The following is a 19,338-nucleotide window of genomic DNA, read 5'->3' as shown; positions in this document are numbered from 1 at the left end:
TTACCTTATATGAGTCTCTATGGTCTCGTAGACTTTGCAGAATGCCCTCAGAAAGTGCTCTGGCAGCTTCATACCCTCGAGCCAAGCTCCGCCCATCCTTTTCCAGGGCCAATAGGAGCTGGGGAGGAACATCTTTAGGCTGGGGCTTCAACAGCTGCTCAGCAGCCTCCACTTCCTTGTTGATCGAAGGCTCCAAGTCACGCAATTCAAGGTCCAGAGTCTGAAAAACCGATTAGGAAAAGAAAACAAAAGTTTTCTTGATGTTGTTTGGTAAAAAACTAATCCTTAAATCAGCTTTTATGTCTCACACTGGGAGCCAAACACACAAATAAAATGGCCAAATAATAATAAAAAAAAAAAAAAACAGGTGCACTGACGTGGGCTGGTGTGATAATAATATAACAGCAGATCTCTGTCAGGTAAATATGCATGTTCTTTCACCTCAGTATGTCTGATGATGTCATCCAAAGCGATGAGGCTGCGGCCAACAGACTGCTGTTCCTGCTGTTTGAGTCGGACCTCAATATGTCTCACCATGGAGACCAGGGCTACAATTTGCTGGTCATGCTCTAAGTATTCCTGACGCATCAATGATGACTGCAGAAGAACAAAAAAATAATAAAATACAATAACATATTCTATCATATTCTCTTTTACTGATTATACAAAAAGTTCCTTAGAAAGAAATCCTCATGAAATTTTAGAAAAGAAACCTTTAGAAATCATCTACTCCTTACCTTGCCAGTCCTAGATGTTGTCCCCTCTTTGTTTGACTCAATTTCTTGACTCTGTCTAACATCATCCTCTCCTTCTTCCAAGCTCTCAGTGGCTGTATCAGACTCAGGGACTCCAAATGATTCAGACTCAGCTGAAGCATCTTTGGCTGACTCTGGAGACTTGAGATGCTGCTGTTTGTCTTTTAAAGATTTTGATTCAGGACCACTGGTACACTCAACTTCAGGTAGTTGGTGCTTTTTCTTCTTTTTGCCTTTCCCTGCTCCTTCAACTGGTTGTGTGCCAGAAGCCATAGATGGATCTGTGGGTTGGATGTCTGGTTCGCATTTGAGAGCCTCGTGAGAAAAGTCTATGGATTCACCAGCAATGCCTGAATAGGATTCTTGGGATATTTCTTTCCCAGTAGATGTAATCCCTGACAATTGTATGTGTTCCTTAACGTGAGAATTGGATTCTTCTGACTGACGTAAATGTGGTGGACTTTTCTGACTGGTCTCAGCAACTTTAACATTAATTATGGAGGTCTCCACTTCATTTGCCTCATCGTCAACTGAAGGTCTAATGACATCACTGGTGGACTGACCCTCGGCATCCATCCTCTGGTCCTCAGTCCATTCTGACTTTTCTAAATCTGGTTTTGTCATTTTAGATTTTGTGGTAATTTCTGTTGATGTAATCTCAGAATCCACATTTTCAGGAGTCACTAACTTCTCAGTATCAGACTCAGTTTTGTCTGTCGCTTTTGAGCTCTTTGACTTCTTGTTCCTCTTACTTTGTTTACTTTGCTGAGTTTCTTTGGGCTGGACTGATGGAGCTGTCTCAGAGTCTTTTTGAAAGTCTTCCTTTCCAAAACCCCTCTTTTGTCTCTCATTTGAAGAAGTCTCCATGAGTTTGGTCTCTATGTCCTCTTTGACAGAAAATTTCTCAACAGTTGGATCGTCTTTCACCCTTGTCAATTGCATTTCATCTTCTTTGACACTCATCTCTTCCCCATTCTTTTTAGTTGAACCACTGGGTCTCTTGACACTATCATCTTTAACATCGCGGCTCTCCACTCCATCAACTTTAGCTGGCAAAGTTTGTTTCTTTATACCTTTTACAGTTGAGTCTTGACTCTCCTTCTTCCCCACCTCACAGCGCAATGCCTGCAGCTCTTTAGCAGTCTGCTTCTCGCTTACTCCTTTTTCAAACACTTTTTTAAGAATGCTCTCTTTGGCTTTCAGTATCAAGGCTGCTTTCTTGTCATCTGGTAGAGCAGATTTCTGAGGCAATTCTTGCTCATTCCTTTTCTTTACCTCCTGATGTGGTTGTTCTTGTTTCTGAGAGACAGAAGCCTTCTCTTCAACTTTTGCTTTCGGCTCCTGTCTTTTCACTTCCTCTATCTTATCACCCTTTTCTGTGTCCTTCAATAAAGCAATTTTTATTGAATCGTTCTGTGATTCAAGAGAATGTTCTGTGAATTCCAGTGAGGCTGGACCTGCTTCATGTCCATGTTTTACCAAATCATTGTCAGCCTCAATGTTCCTGTCAATCTTGGCTTCACTTTCCTCATTGGCAGGCACTGTGGAAGCTTCCTGATGATGAGTCTGTGTTTTCTCATATTTGTCTCGAGATGCAAGCTCATCTGTGACAGATTGCCCTTCAATATGTGCATCAGCTTGATCAATTTGAGAAGGATGTCTTATCTCTCGGAAGTGTGTTTCATTCTCTACTTCTTTACCTTTTCCGTTCTTTTTATTCTTCCTCTTTTTCTTGCTCCTGCTTTGTGTCACTTTGGCCGCAGAGTTCAATAACTGGGTTGACTGCTCGACATCAGTACTCGATTTGATCTCAATCTTTAAAGGTCTGTCTTCCTCCAATCTTGTATCCCTCACATTTACATCATCTCTCTGTGCTGCCACATCACTCTTTTCACAATCCTCTCCACTCAATTTTGACAATTCAATACTATCCTTGCTTTCTCCATCATTTCTAATCTCTGCTGCCACAAAACCTGTCAGGTTTCCATCCTCAGAATCAAGATGAACCACTGATGTGCTCTCATCACTGCATCTACACTCCTTTTTGTCAACCTTCACTGGTTCCCCGACTGACTTCAAAATAGAAGCCCCTTTATCTATCTGTGAATCTTTGTCAGTATCGTGTGCCTGAATGGACTCTCCAATAGAATCTCTGAAAACGTTCCCCTTTTGTTTATCATCAGCGTCACTCTCACCTGTTTGTGGTCTCTCATCAAGCTCCTGCTTAGGAGGAGGCTCTGATTTATTGATGTCTGTCTGTGGCACGATCTCTTCTATGGCTTGCTGAATTTTTTTCTCAACATTTGTGGCAAACTTACACAAGAGGTCGATGGATTTGTCTGACTCAATCAGAGCCTTTTCTTCCGCTGACACTGGTGCTTCCACTTTGCCCTCTTCTGTAGTAATGTCATGAAGCAGTGACTGATCTGATACTATAGATGAAGATGTCTTTCCATCGTCCTGTGTAATTGCTAAATCTTTCTTTGAGGGTGGAGATCTTGAAGGCCCCTCAGCGTTTACATCTGACCATTTCGCTGGACTGTCTGGGCTTGACACTGACAATGCAACAGCAGGGCTGTATGTACCATTTGATGAGGCAACAGGTGTAAGACTACCTTCAATACCCTCTATATCCACAGACGCACGAATCTCTGAAGCTATGTCACTGGAGATGAGTGCTTTTGCAATGGCATCATCAAGACTAGAGACTTGCTGTCCAGTGGCAGGATCAACTAAACCTCCTTTCAAAAACTGGTTGGTGGCTATTACCCTGACCATATTGTCTCCAACTAAACCTCTTTGATGGGCTTCAGGTAGGGGAAGCCTTTCTCCAGTACTGATATCAATGATCCCTCCACTGTCTGCCTGGCTTTGGAGCAGCCTCAATGCTGGCACTGGGTCAACTTGCTTTGACATAACTGCCCCTGGAAGGGTCAAGCTGTCTCTTGTTTGCTCATCTTGAACACCTCTGAATGGTTTAACCTCCAAGAAGCGTTTGCCAGTTTCAATATCTATCTTACCCTGGTTTACAAGCTCTAAATAAGGCACAATGCGTGCAGTTTGCGGGTCAAGCACTCCTTGTGTTACAGTTGAAGAGGCCATGGCTTCAATGGCAATATTCTCATCCAGAAGACCCTTAGAAACTGCCTTGGTCAAAGTCAATTTAGAACCAGAGTCAGGGTCTAAAATGGCCCCTGTTGATGCCTGGAAAATGACAGCTTCTGGGTGAGATGAACGGTTGGCTTTACCTTGGTAGACCCACTCTAGTTCCTCCAGTCCAGGAGCAATGGACCGGTTCACTAATCCTCTATCAACGGCATCAGAAACCGACAGCCTCAACCCTGAAGCATGATGTATAATACCACCCTCAGCCACCTGCCTTGCCAACACCTGATAAGCCTCCTGAGAACTAATGAACCCTTTCTGAATTGCTTGTTCCAGGGGAACTGGAGACTTGGACTCTGGGTCGATAACACCTTCCATCTGTAGCTGTAAACTGGCTTTAGTGAGGGCTGTTGCTGAATCTGTATCCTTTCCTTTGTATGCCTTCTCTAGTGCCACCAAGTCTTCTCTTTGATCCTCATCAATCAGTCCTAGGTTTGCTGCTAGAGTGACAGAGACTTTCTTATCTCTACGTAGGTCAACAATCCCCCCAGACACCACCTGTGCTTCTAGAAGTCGGACAGCGGTGTTGGGGTCAATCAACCCTGCTTCAGCTGCCTCCCTTACCCCACAGATCTGCCTTTTCTGAACATCCACAACCCCTGCAAGGGTTTTATCTGACCTCAGGACACTCCACATTAGATCTTCATCTAGTAAACCCTCCTGCATTACGTCCTCCATGCTAAGTGACTCAATGCTGCTGGCATCTAGGAAACCTCCAAACAGTCTTGCCTGAGCCATTAATTTAAGTGCTGAGTGGCCAGGGAGGAGACCCTGGGCTACTGCCTCATCTGGGAGCAACTTCTCTCCTTCTTCTGTCATCAGACCTCCTCGTTTGAGCTCTTGGACTAACCTTGCTAACTCAGCATCCTCCCCTTCCCTCTCCACTGCTGATTCAATGATATCAATCTGAGGCTTTGCATGCTTTGAGTCAGTCTCTGTGATAGGCAACTTTTCATCGATCCTTTCTGATTCAGTCTGAGAACGCTTTCCAGCTTTTCCATCATCAAACTGTGTTGAATTAATATCTTCATTTGCTTTTGCTCCCAGTGGGGTGTGCTCTTTCAACAATATAAAATCTTCCTCCGATTTGAGCGCTGCCATGACTATTTCTCTATCTGCTGTTGTGGTTTTAACACCACTATCCTTGGGTTCAGATTCTGTTGCTACCAGCTCATCTGGTCCCTTTGTAAATTCCGCTACATAATGTGCAGCTGAAGCCATTGAACTTTCAAGACTGGATATTTCTCTCTTTTGAGCTTTTACTGTTGCATCTTTATCTAGTCTAATTTCATTTTTAGTTGCAAAGGCTAAATCACTCTCTACAATTACTGATGGCTTGTGCAGCAATTTATTGTCATTCTCTCCATCATACCTTTCGTCAAGGATGCCCTTGCCATTCATCTCAAATTCTTTGCTTGGTGTGATTACACTGGAGCGGTCTTCTTCAACCTCAGTTTGTTTGTCACTCACCCCTTTATCTGTCAAACTAAACTGTCTCACCACTTGAAACTTGCCCTGCTCATCTATGGTCAAACTATTTTGTGGCTCAGCTTGACTTCCATGTACAGAATCTCCAGCAACCAGTTCAATAGCTTTGACCAACTCCACCAACTCAGGGTCTAGCAGCACCAATCGTTTTCCAGAATGAGCATCCACATAGCTGTGAGTCATGAGGTGAAACAGCAGCTTGTGTTTTGCTTGTTCTTCAGGATCCATCCCATGTGTTGGCGTAACATCCCAGACAAGACCTTCGGGAGATGATGAAGGCGAAGGAGAGGATGGAGGTGGAGAGGAGCTGGTGGAACCCCAGCTCAAACGGTTTAGAGATGGGGTACCTGACTGGTTCAGGCTGGAAAGAACATCTGGAATGTAAGTGTCTTTGAGAAAACTAACTACACTGGGCTCAAGGGCCTCTTCAGCAGCCTGGTTTAAGGGCAGAACCTGGAGGGTTTCTGGATTGTACAGAGCCCCAATGGCATGTCGCTGCCTTAGGATGTTCCTTGACAGCTCTCCTGAGATCACTCCTTGTTGAAGAGCCTCACCAATAGGAAGAAGTTCTCCAGATTCAGGCCAGAGTATTCCCATGAATGCCCAAAGAGACTCAAGGACCAACACAGCCAGACGGGAAGAGAGAAGATCCCTGCGAATACTCTCTTCCAAATCCAGGCGTTCTCCACTAAATGGGTCTAGAATCCCCCCATTTTGCAGCTGTCGTGCTAACATTGCACAGGCTAGATCATGGTCCATAAGCCCATGACGAACAGCCTCATCAAGTGTCAGCCGGTGGCCAGACCGTGGGTCAGCAATACCACCGGCAAAGAGCTGGGCTTCTAGGAGTCGTACAGTTACTTTCCGATCAATCAGGCCTTCCTGGACTGCACGGAAGATACCAACTTTTCTTCCGGACCGAAGGCAGACAGTTCCTCCAGGTTGCTGTTTGACAGGGAGGAGGAGGAGATCTGATTCATTGTCGAGGACACAGCGCTGTTGTAGTTCATTTAGGTTTAATTTTTCAGCTGTGTTTGGATCAATCAGCTCTCTATGTTGTAGCCTTGACTGGAGTTTCGTAAGGATTCTGGCAGTAAGAAGTTTCCTGTCTTCTGCTTGCTCCAAAGTCATGATTATTCCCATTGAGTTTCTCAGGCCTCCAGTGTTCATCTGGAGTTCTAGAATACGAAGTCCTACCTCCTCTCTGATGAGCCCAAACTCCATGGCTGTAGCTACTGGCAACATATTTTGTTGTTGGTCATTTGTAGACTTAGTATTTTCTACCAAAAGCAAAGCACGCTCTAGCTCAGAAAGGGACTGTCTGGTATGGGTGTCAATTAGGCCTTGAGCTAGGCCTTGTTCCAGGGAAAGACTGAGAGGGCAATCAGGCTGGAGGAGCCCACCCATTATGAGCTGGGCCTCCAGAAGTACATGGCAGGTGTCCTGGTCAATAAGACCACGTTGGGCTGCTTTGAACACTGGGAATGTTTCCACTGTTCCCAGGTCGATTACTCCAGCAATGGCAATTTTGTTCTACAAAAATAAAGAAACAAAATTCCAGTTGACATTCATTCTGGTGACATTACAGATCAATGTTGTATAGCACTTTGAGCCAGTAAATGTATTATGTAATATTACTATGTTACCATATCAAAGTGTGTTATGGGTAGAATCAGATAGTAGACTCAGAAAAAAAGAAGAAAACCCACAACCAATGTCTACAAAAACATAATAAGAGTGCAAAAAACTAGAATTGATTATTTTTTGTGATTTTTGGATGTTGCTTTTTTTGTACATTCAATAGTTTCTTTCCCATGTTTTAAATTCTCATTTATATTAAAAAGCGCTTTAATACTTACCACAGCTACTCTAAAACAAGCACTAAGCATGCAAAAAAGCAACTAGTGACAAAAATGCAGTAAAGCTCTACATAAAGGTAAGCAAAGAAACACATGAGAACACAGAAGAGAAGAATAACATTTCTAGGTGAGAAAAAACTTGAATGCAACGGTAAGAGAGAAAGCGAGCGCTACTTACCGTACAGGCTCGTCCCATGGCACACACGCTAATGGGCCAGTTTATGGCTCGGCAGAGTGAGGCGCGACAGGTGAGAAGCTGGTTGTTAGCATTCTGCATGCCACTCTTCATTCTGACCCCTAACACTGACACTAAATCCACCTGCTGACCTAATAGGTTCAGACAACTACGACTTCTTCGGTCTGACACCTTTAAACAGGGACTGAAAAGGGCTGGGCCAAATTACTTAAATAGAAATTTATCACAATACACAACATTTTGAAGGTATGCTTACTTCTCCGGTTGCACAGGTATCATGATAAATGGCAGATTGCAGTCTTGCAATATACCATGTATCACATAAGATTGTAATCACTCATTATCAGTACTATATTGTGAGACACTTTATGATTCCCACTTAAACTAACTGAACACTAAACTGATCTAGCTCATTAACATGCCGAACAGCTGCAGAATTACTGTGTTAATAAATGTCCTGCTTTGTTTTCCATCTCTCATTCTGATCCGTGGCTCAGAGCTCAGATGTCCATAATTCTCTCTTTGGCAGCTGTTAGTGGTTTTCAAGCAAACGCTGGTTTAAAGTTTTCACACATTAATAGTATGCATTAGAACAAACACAAAAATTCTCATTCACACACACTCTTGTGATCTGGACACAACATGCTCGAATGGTGAAGTGTGAGGTTTTTTTTTGCATAGCTGGCCTCTGGTGCAATTACAGTCTACATCAAAAGTGACTTTTAAAAAAAAAACATCTATTTGTCAGTGAGTTTTTTCATCACATAAACGTCCCCCATAAAAACATACAACATTCATATATGAATCAATAATGAAGTGCAGCTGTCAGGACTTAAGATCTATCACCAAGGACTGCTTGAAACCTGACATTCTCACAAACATTCAATCCTTTTTTGACCGATGTACCATATTGTCAGGAGAGGAACAATTTAATGATCAAATGAGAGCTGGTGTGAGCGTGTGATTCCCATTGGTCGACAGCACAGATATACATGGGGTAAACTTGATGCAGTAAAAATAAATACTGAAATGTAATGTGTTGACTTTATGCAGTGGCATTACTTTACCACCACATAAAGAAAATAACATGATACTATTTTGTTGCTACATAGATGAATGTGTCTATCAATGGATCTACGAAAAGCAGAACTCTACAGCTTCTACCTGACTGCTAGCATGACTTGGGCAGCGCTGCTCTAGTGCGGCACCACTAAGGCCATGTATTAACCATGTTAGCAGTTCAGCAGATGTATTCTCTGATGATGATGATGAAAATGACAAAAACCAGGATGGGGGTAGTTAATGACATGACTGCAGGCTTTTAGGAAAACAATGTGATAGTGGAACACTCCATGCCAAGGCCCATTTCAGACAGTATCATCCAGTGAATTCTTCTTTGCCATTTTGTGCCCACACTTCTAGTGTTTTTTTTTTTTTAAATCTCACTTTCTCAAAAAAGTTGGAAGTATTTTATGACAAAGATTACAGCATCTTCTAGAGTGTATAATTATTCTACCGTTTGTAACTTCTCCCTGAATGACAAAGAAGGAGGTCAAACAAAAGTGCCAAAAATAGAAAATGACATTTTTAGATCCTCTGAATACACGTCTGAAAAGGGTCTGTGATGTTTGTTAAACCAAACCAAGTCAATGAGTCATCAATAGTGGTGATGTTTTTTCAAAAATGCACACTCTGTGAACACACGACATGCTGTATGACACACACACTCTGGCTGGCCCACACATGAACTCACGCATAGCTCGCAAGCATATTCAGATTCAAAGCAACATTTTAGAAGAGTACCTTCATAATTAAATTTTATCAAGCATACACAAGTTGAAAATACATTTTTTTGTCATAAATCTACAGTACCACCTCTGCATCTTATCCCTTCATCCGACCAACCTTTCTTTCCTCCTCTTTGGCCAGTTGCTGCTCCAGCTGCTGCAGCTGCTGGGTGGAGCTATCACACAGCTGGTTGTATGTGGCCGTCAGCTCGTCCAGCTGAGCCTCTACATGAGCACGCTCCTCTGGGGACAATCTGGTGAGGACACAGGGGAAAAGGTTAGAGCAGGTGGGGTTTACTGTATGTGTTTAATGTGTGTCTGAGTGTGTGATGCTGATGTGTATGTTTCCCACAGTGGCTTTCACCTACATTTCATTAAAATATGACTGGTTTTAAGTTGGAAGTCTTTCCAGACTCAAAAACAAACAAACAAACATAAAAAAGAATCATCTGAAATGTACATCTGGCAAAATCAATTAAGCTGCACAAGTTGAAAAATACATTTACATTAATGTTAACCTGTCCAGAGACAATCTCTTTATATTATCCGCCTCCCTTTGAGGTTTCTTCCAATTCACAAACTTTCCCAAACTGATCACTCAGACTAGATGAGCATGCACTGCTTGTATAGTGTGAGAGAGTCCTTGTATGTTGCTCTGTGCCAGTTTCTTGGACACAGTGAAAGTCAAACAGTATGTGTAGTGAATGTGTTTGAAAAGCATGTGCAAAGTGTGTGTCCATGCCGATGATCTAAACTCACTTGCTGGCCTGTTTTGACAGCAGGAAGACCTGTGTGCTCCTTATGGCTTCAGCCACTTCATCTTTCTTGGCTGCAAGCTGCTCACTGATGGCCTTTAGAGAACATGTATGGTCCGTTTAGTACAGTAACATCACAATCAACTACCAATCAATGTTTTAATGAAACAGAAAATGACATTTAAGTTATAAGGAACCATTATCCTTTAAATATATCTATATAACAGTTGTGAGCTGCACAGAACAAACAGCTAACTTGACTACTTGGATGTTAAATGCTTTGCTAAGAGGTAACCTGTCTGCAGAACCCTGTGTTTAACAAATCAGATTTATGTTGTACCTGTTGAGCAGCAAGTGAAGACTCCGCATTGGGGCCCCCAGTCCGTCCCTGAAGGCCTTTGACCCAGCCCAGCAGGTCTGAAACTTGGCCCACTCTGGCCTGCTTCTCCTCCTCTACCTCTTTCTGCACCAATTGAAAAAATGTTTACGCAATTAATCTCAAACTACTTACCGTGTTTAGGTAATCATTTGACAACAAATGAGAACTCCTTCTTTCTGTGAGACAATATACACAAATTCCTTTCACTTTGCAAAAATTCAAATTTCAAGCAAGAGAGTGATAGTGAAAGTCCCACCTCTTCCTCTTCTAGTCTTCTCAGAGCATCACTGATGTACTTTACATGCTGGGTTGTCAAGGTGACCAAGGCCGTGTAGCGTGTGCGCAAGTCCATGAACTGCAGAGATACACCCACAAACAATGACAAAGTCAGTGATGGTTAATTATATTCATACCAAAAAAAATATGGATTTAATATTAAAAACTTATTGACATTTATCACAAGAGGAGACCAGACTCCGTCCTTACCTCCTGAGTGATGGCGTCAGAGGAAGAGTGCATCCTTCTCCTCTTGACAGATGATTTATGTGTAGATTCTACAAAGGCTCTGTAGGTCATCAGCTGTAGTTCATAATCCTGCAGAACACAGTCATGGTGGGACATAAGTAAATAAAAAAGGAGTTGTGCAGTCATAATACTACAGAGGGTATTTTCGAGCTCTATAACACTAGTTAATTTAACACTAGTTAATTTAATTTAACACTAGTTAAATCAAACTGACACAAAACAAATGTATTAAGACATATTCTTGATTGTTGGAAACACACAATGCCAAATAGCTCCATCCAGAATAAACTGTAAAAATACTCATATCATATATTTTACGTACTGTATATGTGTATCTTACCTTCACTGCAGTGCAGTACTGTTTGGAGTGGGTCTGGCACTCGTCTAGTTTGGCCTGGTTCTGTTCAATCTCGGCTACTAATGCCTGAAGAACGGAATCAGCCAAGATCAATCACAATCATTTATTCAGGTCTGTCAGATACAATGTGTAGGTTTTGTGCTTCTACTATACACAACTGTCTCTCCAGGTAACCATCCATTCAGTATATCTATGGATCAACGTCCATGTAGTCAGTGTTACTCACTGTCTGCTGGGCCAGTTGTTCTGACAGTGCTTTGCTGTCTGTCTGTCCAGGTTGTGTGTTTTCTTGTCTCTCTGTCGTTTCTTCGATCCACTCGATCAGAGCAGAATGACCGTCTCTGTACTGCTGCAGGGTTGAGCCCAGAGCTTCTAGATCGGTTCGTCTGCAATTTAACAGGAAGAAAACATTTACCACACAAAAATATTGTAAGTATAGTCAAAGTTCAGTATTCAGCATGTGCACAAAAGCATTTTCAAGCAAGACAATGGATCATTACATGTTCTGTAATTATACATTTCTCAAAATAATCAGACATCAGAACACAGGCTCAATGCCAAAAATTCTTATATAATAAGAATTAATCCTCATCCTCCTTCTACTCCCAAAATCGTTTCCGTTCTCTCTCATCTTCACCCTGTCCTGCTCACCGTGTCTCCATCTGTCTCTTGATTCCACTCCACCTCTCTGCCATCTGATTGGCTCTCTCCTGGTAACGCTCAAGCTCAGGGCTGCGGTCTGGGTGGAGCCTGCTGAGCTGAGAGCCCACCTCTTTGGCTCGAAGTACCTCTGACTGCAGCGACTGGAAGACGTCCTCCTGCTCAGCAAGCTCCGTCTGCCACTTCTGGAAAGAGATAAAACGGAAACCAAAGGATGCAGAAAAGGCTGGAGTCCAAACAGCTTCAAAACATTTCTCTGTAGCTGACCATAACAGTGACAACGTGTCCCTTACCCCCAGCTGATCTCTGAGCTTTTGAATGGCCGTTGTGTCAGCAGGAACAATATCTTCTTCACTTAGTCTACTCTCGTTCTTCCTGACCTGGCTCTCTGCTTCATCCAGGCGACGCATGAGGATCTCTACTGTTTTTAACCTGAGTAGATAAAAGTTAAAGGGAGGTAAATAAGTCCGAAACTTTGTATGTGAAACATTGCGTGTGTATGTGTATGTGTATTTCTGAGTTAATAAACAGGCTGGCTGTACAGGCGACATAGAGAAAAAGCTCACTAACTTTTCGAGGTAGACAGACGAGAGGTTGTGCAGTTTGTCTGTCTTCTCCACAGCCTGATTGAGTTCAGACCGTAAGACGGGGATGCTGGAGGATGTTGGCTTCTCCTCGAAGAAACTGATGCAGCGGCGAGATACGTCACCCAAACTGGACCGCAGGGCATCCAGTTCTGACTGCAGCTTCTAGACAAAGAATTAAATTTTAAGTAAGCCATAAATGAGGGGGTAAGTAATGTCCTACAGACCAAACTGTAATTTAAAACAGGAATGTTGGCCATTGTTTAAGCAAGGACTGACAGATAGATGGCCTTTACGAAATCATATTGGTTCATTTACTGTCACTGAAAACATACCAGTCCACTTTCATTACAGATTTATAGTTTGGAACTGTGAAGCAAACAAAAATATTTGCAAAAACTAGTGGACTACTAAGGCAGTTCAACCATTACCACTTTTAAAATAACAACCATCACATTCATGATCACTACTTGCCATCAGATTTTTACATATGTCTTGTACCATGCTTTTGAAGGCTTTTTTAGCCCTTAATATATACCACATATATATTTATAAAAGTAACTTCTCTAGCATTAGCTGATACAACTCAATATCACCTTCATAAAGAGGTGTCATTAACCATTGCAACCAGCAGATGGGGCTCAAACTGACCTCTTGCTCTGCAATCTGGACAGTGTTTTCAGCACTGTCACCTGACAGCCAACTGGGGGGCGGAGTCTCAATCCCCCTCATAAGTCTCTGCTCGGCCTCATTTAGACGAAGGGTGATGTTCTGCAGCTCTGACAGGTATGAGCGAGAGACTGACTCATCCTTCTCCACTGGAGAAAGAGAAACAACAATGACAAGAAGAAAGAATAGTTATTTTGGACATGAACAGTTAACCGCAGCAGTTTGTTTGTTTTATTCAGAGTTTAAAAGTACTCAGTTTTCATCATTCAGAGATGATAAAATGACCATTACTTTAACCTAATACATTTGTCTGATACGTTTGACTTAGTATGATTGCATACAAAGTCAAAGCTCAGCTGAGCTTTAGCTCATGTCTTGAAGCAACTAATTTTTACAGGACAACACGTCAAATGTAGTGACATGAGAAGAAAATACTAAAAACAAGTTCCATAAATTTGTACTGTAGTAAGTACAGTACATGAGTCTACATAGTTATATTTCACCACTGGTCGTTGTCTGTAGAAGTGTTTAGGAGTTGTGTATGTATCCTGGAAGGTATATCTGTCCATCCAGTCTCACCGGTCTCCATGTTAAGCAGCAGGTCCTGGCAGTGCTGCTGGGCCTGCTGAACGTCCTTCTCCAGCTCTCGTCTTTCGCCTGCCGTGAACAGCGTGCTCTCTTTGCTGTCAGACAGGAAGTCGGCCAACTGGGACTCCAGGTGACCCAGGACCTGCTCCCGCTCTGCTGGAGACTGACAACGAACCTGACAGGTGACACACGGAGGGAGAAGGTAAGTACAGAAAAGCAGAAAAAAAGCTAAGACACAAAACAGACACACACAGACACACACAGATTCTTACCGTGTCCAGGTTCCATCCAGAGACGGTCCTGATATCTTTTAGCAGGTAGTGCCAGGACACCACACTCTTCATGTTTATATGCAGCTGATGCCACAGAGACATGACCTTCTGGTACAACTGCTCTGCCCTGTACACACACACAAACACACATACATATATAACATGTGAAGTCAGGACTCATAGTATACAGTAGTACTTATTAATACCACTACTTATTTACCTATATCTTAAGCCATCTGCTGAGAAAATGACACACATTACAATACAACACTGAATGAACGTCACTTAATTTTTTTTTGTTTTATATATAATTGGTAGAAAAATAAGTCAAATCTTTCTTTTGAAAATATTACAAACATGTATTTTTGTGGCTACTGTGAAAAAAATTCATACTCTACTGTCACTTGAATCAGCTTCTCACCAAAAATGTCCAGACCTCGTCACCAACTTTACAACCATCATTATCCTGAAATCGCTGTTTGCTTTCAGAGCCACACTAACCGTGTTCCATGTTATGAAGCATGTATCTCACCTGCTGGCTGTGTCCATTGCTTCCTGGTTTGGAGGCGGGATGGTAAAACACACTGAGGGGACCATGGCCTCATTCCCAGTCGGACTGATCACCTTCCACTTGGTCCTTTGAGAATTGTCCTCCAGCACACACTCCTCGCCTCGGCTTATTGTGATCTGAGAGGAGGGGTGCAGGATAGATGCAAAAACAGAAAAACCGAGAAGGATAGATGGAGCGCAAATGGAGGGTGAAAGAGTCGATGGAGGAAAAAGAAAAAACAGGGAAACAGGATGTTAGGAACGAGGAAGGGAGCAAAGAGGTGAGAGAACAGATGGAGAGAACATGAAGAACAAGATGTAAGTAAGAGATAAAATTAATAGAAAGTCAGGGAATTATGATGGTTAAAAGAAAGATGACAGAGGTTACAATACAGGATGGATGGAGAAGATGTCAAATGAAAAGATGAAGAAATCAAGGGAGGTGAAATCAGGGAGGAGAGGAGAGAAAACATGTAAACCAAAAGCTGATAGCGACAAACTCAAAATGCAACACAAAATGCAAACGTTCATGAACTTCATGAAGTTAGCAGAAGCCCTAGAGTCCTTGGCACAGGAACGATGCCACGTGGACTGAAAGCTGCTGTGCACTGAAAGCTTTTACTCTGAAAGCAGCAAATATTCTCCAAACTCAAAGTGAGGTTTACTGATACCTGGGCTGGGTTTGACAAATTCACCTTGAGCAGCAATTCACCCACAAGGGAACACCATTACTGACACAGTGATTTTAAGAAAGCCAGCACAGGACAAAACAAAGAGTTTGGGATTAGAATCTGCAGAATTCCGCTCTAAAATAAATACAAGGCAAAGCCAAAGCTGTGGGGAAGAGTTTTAGGGCTGCACATAAAAAGGCTACTGCTGCACTGCCTCCCCACCCACCACCCTCTCTCACCCCTTGCCTGCACACACACATCAATACATCACTAATGCAAAGCTATGCACATACAGTAAATACATGGAATGTAAATTAAAGCTTAAAGCTGTGACTTGTTACTGTCTGACTGACTGAATGGGCCTCAGGGGCATGGACTGTGTTAAATTCAGTTCAGTCCAGTCCAGCTCACTGATTGCCACCTGCCCTTATCACCCATCAATTCAATTTTATCCTCACCTTTCACTTCTTGTGTGCCTAGTATAAAAGTATTTGAATGTATAACATGATAAATAAAATAAATGGTTGACACAGAGATGAAACTGTGTTTTTGTGCCCCACCCTACTTGTATATCTCCTGTCCCAACTGTCTTAATTTCAAACGTATATGACTTCTTTAAGACAGTTTCATTGTCTTTGGGTTGTCAACATTTTCAAGTACAAAGCACTTGCCATTTGTAGGTCCTAATAGCCTCAAATATTGAGAAAGAGCACATTTGTCCTGCCAGGAGTCAGATTCAAGCTATGTAGTGCCGTTAAGACACAACAGGTTGCTATTTGCAGTACACATATTCACCATTAACTAGTTGCTAATTAGCATGCATATTAATAGCATATTGGCTTTTATATCTCAACTTACTAATGTCTTATTCTGGGGGTTAGGGATATTAAAGGTTAGGGTTAGGTTATTAAGATTTTTGTACAACATCCTTACTTGCTATCAATAAGCAGTATTTAGGAGGTTATTGAGGGAAAACGCTTAGTTAATGGCCTAGTAGCTATTGAATATGTTCATGCAGAATTAGGCATTAATACGTGCATTATGATGACTACTAAAGCATGTAAAGATGTGCTACTAATATGCATGCCAATAAGCAACTAGCTAATGCTGAATATGTGTACCTTAATATAAAGTCTTACTAATACTTTGCATTAGTTCTATTTATTAGTAGTTGACAAAATTAAAAGAAAAAGGTTTTGTTTTCCAATGTTTTCCAATACACATAAGTAGTTCATACAAGGGCAATTTTCAAATTCACCTTGACCACACGCTAGATTACTGACAGTAAAACCTGAAATCAGCTGATAAGAGAGGAGCAACCAGGGCAGGTCAGTGTGTGCAGTGTAAGAATCTGAGGTGAGAGAGGGAGAATATAGGCAGCTATACCTGAACGTTTGTCTTGCCAGCCCAGCCGACAGACGAGAGGAAGGGAAGAGGATGAGAAGGAGGAGGAGGAGGAGGAGGAGGAAGAAGAGGAGGAGGAGGGAGTGAGAAGGGAGAGGCAAAAAGGTACATGAGGGAATGGAGAGAAAGGAGGAGACACAGGAAAGTGAAGGAGAGAAAGATTACTTTTGGTCATGTGCATGTTTGTCCAGAAGTTTGGTGAATATCTGAACACACTGATTTGTTTCAGTGTAACTTTCAGTTCTGTGACAGCTTGCATCTTCCTTTGTTTTTCTCCTTTTTTAGATCAGTAATGCAGTAAAGGACCAAACCACCTTCCTTCTTCACCTGGATACAACACCTCACATACAGTAAGCTTCAGTGAACAAATTGACCCTACGGAATCTAACACAGCAAACTAAAAATAGCAGCAGAAGGGGCAGCAGCATGTCCACCCTGCAGGAGTGCTAGGTGCTGGTTTTCAACTACGCCCGCAAAGGGGATGAGAGATGTATAATTGATTGGCTTTTAGATTCCCTGAGGACATCACAGCTGAGGGTAAGAGGCGGTGAGAGAAAGACTTTACTTGTTTCTATGTATGTTATATGAAAGTGACATTGAGAGGAAAAACAGTGTACAAGCTTTGGCTACTGGGCTTTTACAAAGATCAGAAAGTTTTCTGAGGAGAATAAATTCTGGCTCATAACCATTACGCTTATTCAGCTTCCAAACTGGGCACTGCTATTTGTACTTGCCAGTTAAAATGAAGTGAAAACAGTTGGAGCAGTTACCAAAAAAAAAATACTGCTCTCAACCATTCATCAATATGGACCACCTAGGCTGAGAACAGTTTGTGCTGACGTACTCATCAATCTAAAGACAAAAAATGTCCAGGAAGCAGCTAAAATAGAACAGCCACAAAGTGGCTGTGGAAGGGGTTTGGAGAGGAAGTGCAGGGCAGAGGGGAGGCGGTTGGTGGTGAGGATTAAACAATAGAGTGGTGAGGTCAGTGGTGAGCTGGTACTTGTGGTACATGTACACACATTTTGTCACAAAGTTGTCCTAGTAGTCAAAAGGTTCCTCATATAAACCTTCATTATTACAGGTATCTGAGTGCTAAGATGAGAAAAGCAAGACTGGCTTATTGTAGATTAATTGGATGAACAGATTTCTATGTTTTTATTATCTTAAAACAACCATTTTCTAAAAGTATAACATATGGTAGGTCCCATACCTCTATCTGTCTGTAGTCGCAGATGGCTTTGATGGGTGCTGTGGTTCCCAGGGTGCTCTCTGCGCTGCGGGGGCGGAGCTGCACCACCGTCTTGGCCCGGCCTACCAGGCTCGCCACAGTACTTCTGTACTCTATCAGCTGCTCCTTCTCCTCCTGCAGGACAGAGAAAATTATTAGACATTCACACCGTCAGTCACTTCATGTTCTAGTCATTAATACAGTTATGATGAATTATTTGAGCAACTCTTTTTATCAGTTTAATAGTCTGTCCTTCATTCTACAAGGGGAAGACAGTTATCTATGTCAGAAACCGTTTAATTCATCAGACTGATTCAGCAGAGTGGAAAAATGGAATTTCCCCAAACGTAATGAGTGAAGTGCCAAATTTAAAATTTATAAAAATGTATAAAGCAAATCATTGGAAATGGAAATTTTGAGCTGATGATGGTGGTAGAGGAAAACATCAAGGACCTCATATGTTAAACTTCATCCTGAGTGGAACATGAATTTCCACACCGAATTTCATTGCTTTCCACCCTTTGTTGGTTTCTGTGCAACATATCATGAAAATCCATCTAAAACTTGTTAAGTCACTTCAGTCTGGACCAAAGTGATCAACATTGTTATCCCTACTCAAACTGCTGGCATGATTAAAAGAAGAACCTGCCCAAATCATGTTAAACATATTAAGACAATATTTCCCGTTAGATTATAATGCAGGTCCTACAAATTCTAATTAGCCTAGTGGCCTGTAGCCACTTATCTCACATAAGTGGACATAGCTGCCTGTGTTAGCTTGTGCGCTAACCATTAAACATTTAAAGGTGTGCTCTTCACCCTGACAGGTAGAATTAGGTTTCATTTCTTTCTCGCCCGCTGAGAGAGTCATTAAGGATTCATTATAGAGAAATAGGTAGGGAGAGAGTTACAGAACGAAAGAGATAAAAGTGAGGGAGAGGAAGCGATAGAGTGAGATAAAGAGGGGGGTCTGGGTAAATAACTTTATACATTACACGCCTGAAATGAATTTCACACTGAGATGGCGTTGGCTGCAGTCAGCACTAATATAACAAGTCAAATGACAAGCTGGAAAGAAACATAATTTATACAGAGACAGATGAAGATGAAGATGTGGGTGCATGAAGTACAAATCAGTTATTACCGCAAGATCAACAACTATCACTATAAGAACAACTAGATCATCAGAAAGCCATCACTTCAATATGTTTTAAAAGTTTTAAAGTGGCTGGCCAATGAAATGCTGAGTCAGTTTAGGTGTGATCACCATATGAGTACATTTTATACCAAATTACCATGCTGTATTTTATCTACTTTCAGTAACAGCAAGTACTTATGAAATCTAACCAAGTCTGAAAAAGCAATTTAATATCAGTAAACAAAAAGACAAGTAAAAGGGTGGAAAAAATACAAAATGAAATAAATCATAAGAGAGGGCAAGGT

The 19,338-nt window shown here is 41.9% G+C and overlaps 1 protein-coding gene across 4 annotated transcripts in view; it reads right to left on the bottom strand.

Moving 5' to 3' along the window:
* macf1a (microtubule actin crosslinking factor 1a) overlaps nucleotides 1-19,338 on the bottom strand; it is a 201,362-nt gene that overhangs the window by 78,655 nt on the left and 103,369 nt on the right. For 3 of the 4 annotated variants that reach the window (XM_041954924.1, XM_041954925.1, XM_041954927.1), the window contains 16 exons: nucleotides 17,878-18,030; nucleotides 16,647-16,658; nucleotides 14,573-14,727; nucleotides 14,041-14,167; nucleotides 13,760-13,943; nucleotides 13,163-13,329; nucleotides 12,498-12,676; nucleotides 12,221-12,359; nucleotides 11,919-12,112; nucleotides 11,494-11,653; nucleotides 11,250-11,333; nucleotides 10,871-10,978; nucleotides 10,641-10,739; nucleotides 10,346-10,468; nucleotides 10,010-10,101; nucleotides 9,369-9,504 (listed from right to left, as the gene is read on the bottom strand). In XM_041954924.1, coding sequence (XP_041810858.1) covers nucleotides 9,369-9,504; nucleotides 10,010-10,101; nucleotides 10,346-10,468; nucleotides 10,641-10,739; nucleotides 10,871-10,978; nucleotides 11,250-11,333; nucleotides 11,494-11,653; nucleotides 11,919-12,112; nucleotides 12,221-12,359; nucleotides 12,498-12,676; nucleotides 13,163-13,329; nucleotides 13,760-13,943; nucleotides 14,041-14,167; nucleotides 14,573-14,727; nucleotides 16,647-16,658; nucleotides 17,878-18,030 — 2,112 coding nt within the window. The remainder of the gene's footprint in view (nucleotides 1-9,368; nucleotides 9,505-10,009; nucleotides 10,102-10,345; nucleotides 10,469-10,640; nucleotides 10,740-10,870; nucleotides 10,979-11,249; nucleotides 11,334-11,493; nucleotides 11,654-11,918; nucleotides 12,113-12,220; nucleotides 12,360-12,497; nucleotides 12,677-13,162; nucleotides 13,330-13,759; nucleotides 13,944-14,040; nucleotides 14,168-14,572; nucleotides 14,728-16,646; nucleotides 16,659-17,877; nucleotides 18,031-19,338) is intronic. The other variant, XM_041954926.1, reaches the window with a different exon arrangement.

Source organism: Chelmon rostratus, chromosome 16 (genome assembly GCF_017976325.1).
Source record: "Chelmon rostratus isolate fCheRos1 chromosome 16, fCheRos1.pri, whole genome shotgun sequence".
Taxonomy (NCBI): Eukaryota; Metazoa; Chordata; class Actinopteri; order Chaetodontiformes; family Chaetodontidae; genus Chelmon; species Chelmon rostratus.
Note: the sequence above shows the minus strand (reverse complement) of the source record. Positions and strands in the feature narration are given on the sequence as shown.